The sequence below is a fragment of the Mandrillus leucophaeus genome, unplaced genomic scaffold (genome assembly GCF_000951045.1).
Source record: "Mandrillus leucophaeus isolate KB7577 unplaced genomic scaffold, Mleu.le_1.0 Scaffold891, whole genome shotgun sequence".
Lineage (NCBI taxonomy): Eukaryota > Metazoa > Chordata > Mammalia > Primates > Cercopithecidae > Mandrillus > Mandrillus leucophaeus.
The window spans coordinates 27,826-30,130 of NW_012109708.1; the positions used below are offsets into that span (position 1 = coordinate 27,826).

Sequence of the window (2,305 nt, forward strand, 5' to 3'; positions counted from 1 at the left end):
ACCGCGTGGCGCTCCCCCTGCGCGTGCCTCCGCGGCGCCTGGGCGTCTTCCTGGACTGCGAGGCGGGACAGCTGTCCTTCTTCAACGTGTCCGACGGCTCCCACATCTTCACCTTCCACGACACCTTCTCGGGCGCGCTGTGTGCCTACTTCAGGCCCCGGGCCCACGACGGCGGCGAACGTCCGGATCCCCTGACCATCTGCCCGCTGCGGGTTCGAGGGACGCGCGTCCCCGAAGAGAACGACAGTGACACGTGGCTGCAGCCCTACGAGCCGACGGACCCCGCGCCGGACTGGTGGTGAGGCGCCCTCCTGCTCCCCGGATCCCAGGCCCGCGCTTTGCTCTCCTGCTCCGTCTGAAGTGAGCAGGTGCACCAGCCAAAATGTCAGCCAGGGGGACAAAGAGGGGGACCTTTGCCTACGTAGATGCGTATGTGTAATGCGATTTTCTTCAAGGAAAGGAGACACGTCCAAAACTCATATGCGGATTGTGGGACTGAGCGAATGAGTACAAAGACATCCAAGTCGCTGAGAGCCGGGGTTGCCTGCGGTGGGCGGTGGGAAAGAAGCCAGCGTGGAAGAAAGACGGAGAAAGCTTTGGTGACTGCATTAGAGGGATCAGTTAATTTGTATCATTTTATATTTTTTGTATACGTTTGCTAGCTCTAAAAAAGTCGAGACGCAATGACACTTCGTAAGCAACGAGTTCACCTAAGTAAGGCTCAGATCCTAGTTTTAAATAGCATTTCCCATTAAAATGAAGTTGAAGAAACAGCTGCTTCTGGGGCTGGGGCAAAAATTTCAAGGTGAGCCTGGAGCATTGTGTGTGGTAAAGTAAAATAAGCGCTCAAAACGTGACGGCAACATGGCAAAAGGGTAGAGGAGCCAGGCTGAAGGGACCTCACTGACCAATTGTGGGACAATTTGAACATCAGGATGAATAATGACAGGAGAGATGATAACGCACTGAATAAAAACATAATCCATGAGTTCATGCTGATAGTCAAATTTCTTTTTAAAAAGAAGAAACAGGAAGGTTTCTTTTAGAGGTGAAGTCTAATTATTGGTGAGAGTCTTTTGGAGAACAGGGTATTTTCAGTCTCAAAGCAGTGACCTTATACACTACTTATAAATTTGAAAGGGGAAATTTACTTTACAATGGAGACGTCTACCAGATCATCCAAGTGATTAAATTTAACACCATCAATGATGGCACCAAGGACATCATTAGTTTGACAATTGGGGAAAATGAAACATGAACAAGATATCACTGGAGAAGTGTTCTACACCCCCTACCCCCAAGATAGTCTCTCTGTTGGCCAGGCCGGGATGCAGCCTCAACCTCCTGGGCCCAAGTGATCCTCCCACCTCTGCACACAACACCATGCCCAGCTAATTTTAAATTTGTTATGGAGACGGGGTCTCACTTTGTTACCCAGGCTGGTCTCAAACTCCTCACTCAAGCAATCCTCCCACCTGGGCCTCCCCAAATGCTGGATGTACAGGCATGGGCCACTGTGCCCGGCTTCATTTTCAGGGTGAGGCATTTGTACTGTGGCTATGTAGGAGAGTATTCTTGTTCTTAGCAAACATACGAAGTTTTTAGATATAAATTACCACAGTGTCTGCCACTGAATTTCCAGTGACTAAGTGGAAAAATATAAAACATATTAATATAAAGAAAGAGACAAGTCAAATGTAGCAAAATGACAACACTTGGTGAATCTAGGTGACTAGTCGACAGATATTCATTGTACTATCAATGCAGCTTTGCTGTGGGGTTGAAATTTTGCAAACTAAAAGAGTTGGGTGGCGGGGAGAAGGATACACCAAAAAGCTTAGTGATTACCTTTGGATGGGAAAATGGTTGGTAATTGTATTTTTTAAACGTCTTCTTTGTATTTTTTAACATTCAATAATGTATATGTATCAGTTCTGTAATAAAGGGGAAGAAGCTGTGTTTTTTTTTTTTAATATTCATCTTCAAAATCATTCATTTGAAAGGAACTATAATGAAACTGCTGGACGATCTCCTAGGGCATTGTTTCAGAGTACAATTCAGAGGAGTAATGCTCTCCTCCCCTTGCCCTTATTCCAGGCAGAGCTTTCCTTGCCCATCTTGCTTGAGAAGGAGAATGAGGAAGGGAGACTAGTCGCAGCCAAGCTTTCTAACTGGTCTTTCCTCCTTCTTCCCTCTTTCCCTCTCCTTTTCTTTTCCTCTTCATGGGGACTGAGATTTCCACCAGGGCCTTCAGCACCGGGATGGGAATGGATGGGGCAGGGACACCTCTGGGGATGAGCTTTCA

The 2,305-nt window shown here is 47.2% G+C and overlaps 1 protein-coding gene across 1 annotated transcript in view; it reads left to right on the forward strand.

Moving 5' to 3' along the window:
* BTNL9 (butyrophilin-like 9) overlaps positions 1-987 on the forward strand; it is a 23,978-nt gene extending 22,991 nt beyond the window's left edge. The window contains exon 4 of the mRNA XM_011969460.1: positions 1-987. Coding sequence (XP_011824850.1) covers positions 1-302 — 302 coding nt within the window. The 3' untranslated portion in view covers positions 303-987.
* The last annotated feature ends 1,318 nt before the right edge of the window (positions 988-2,305 follow it).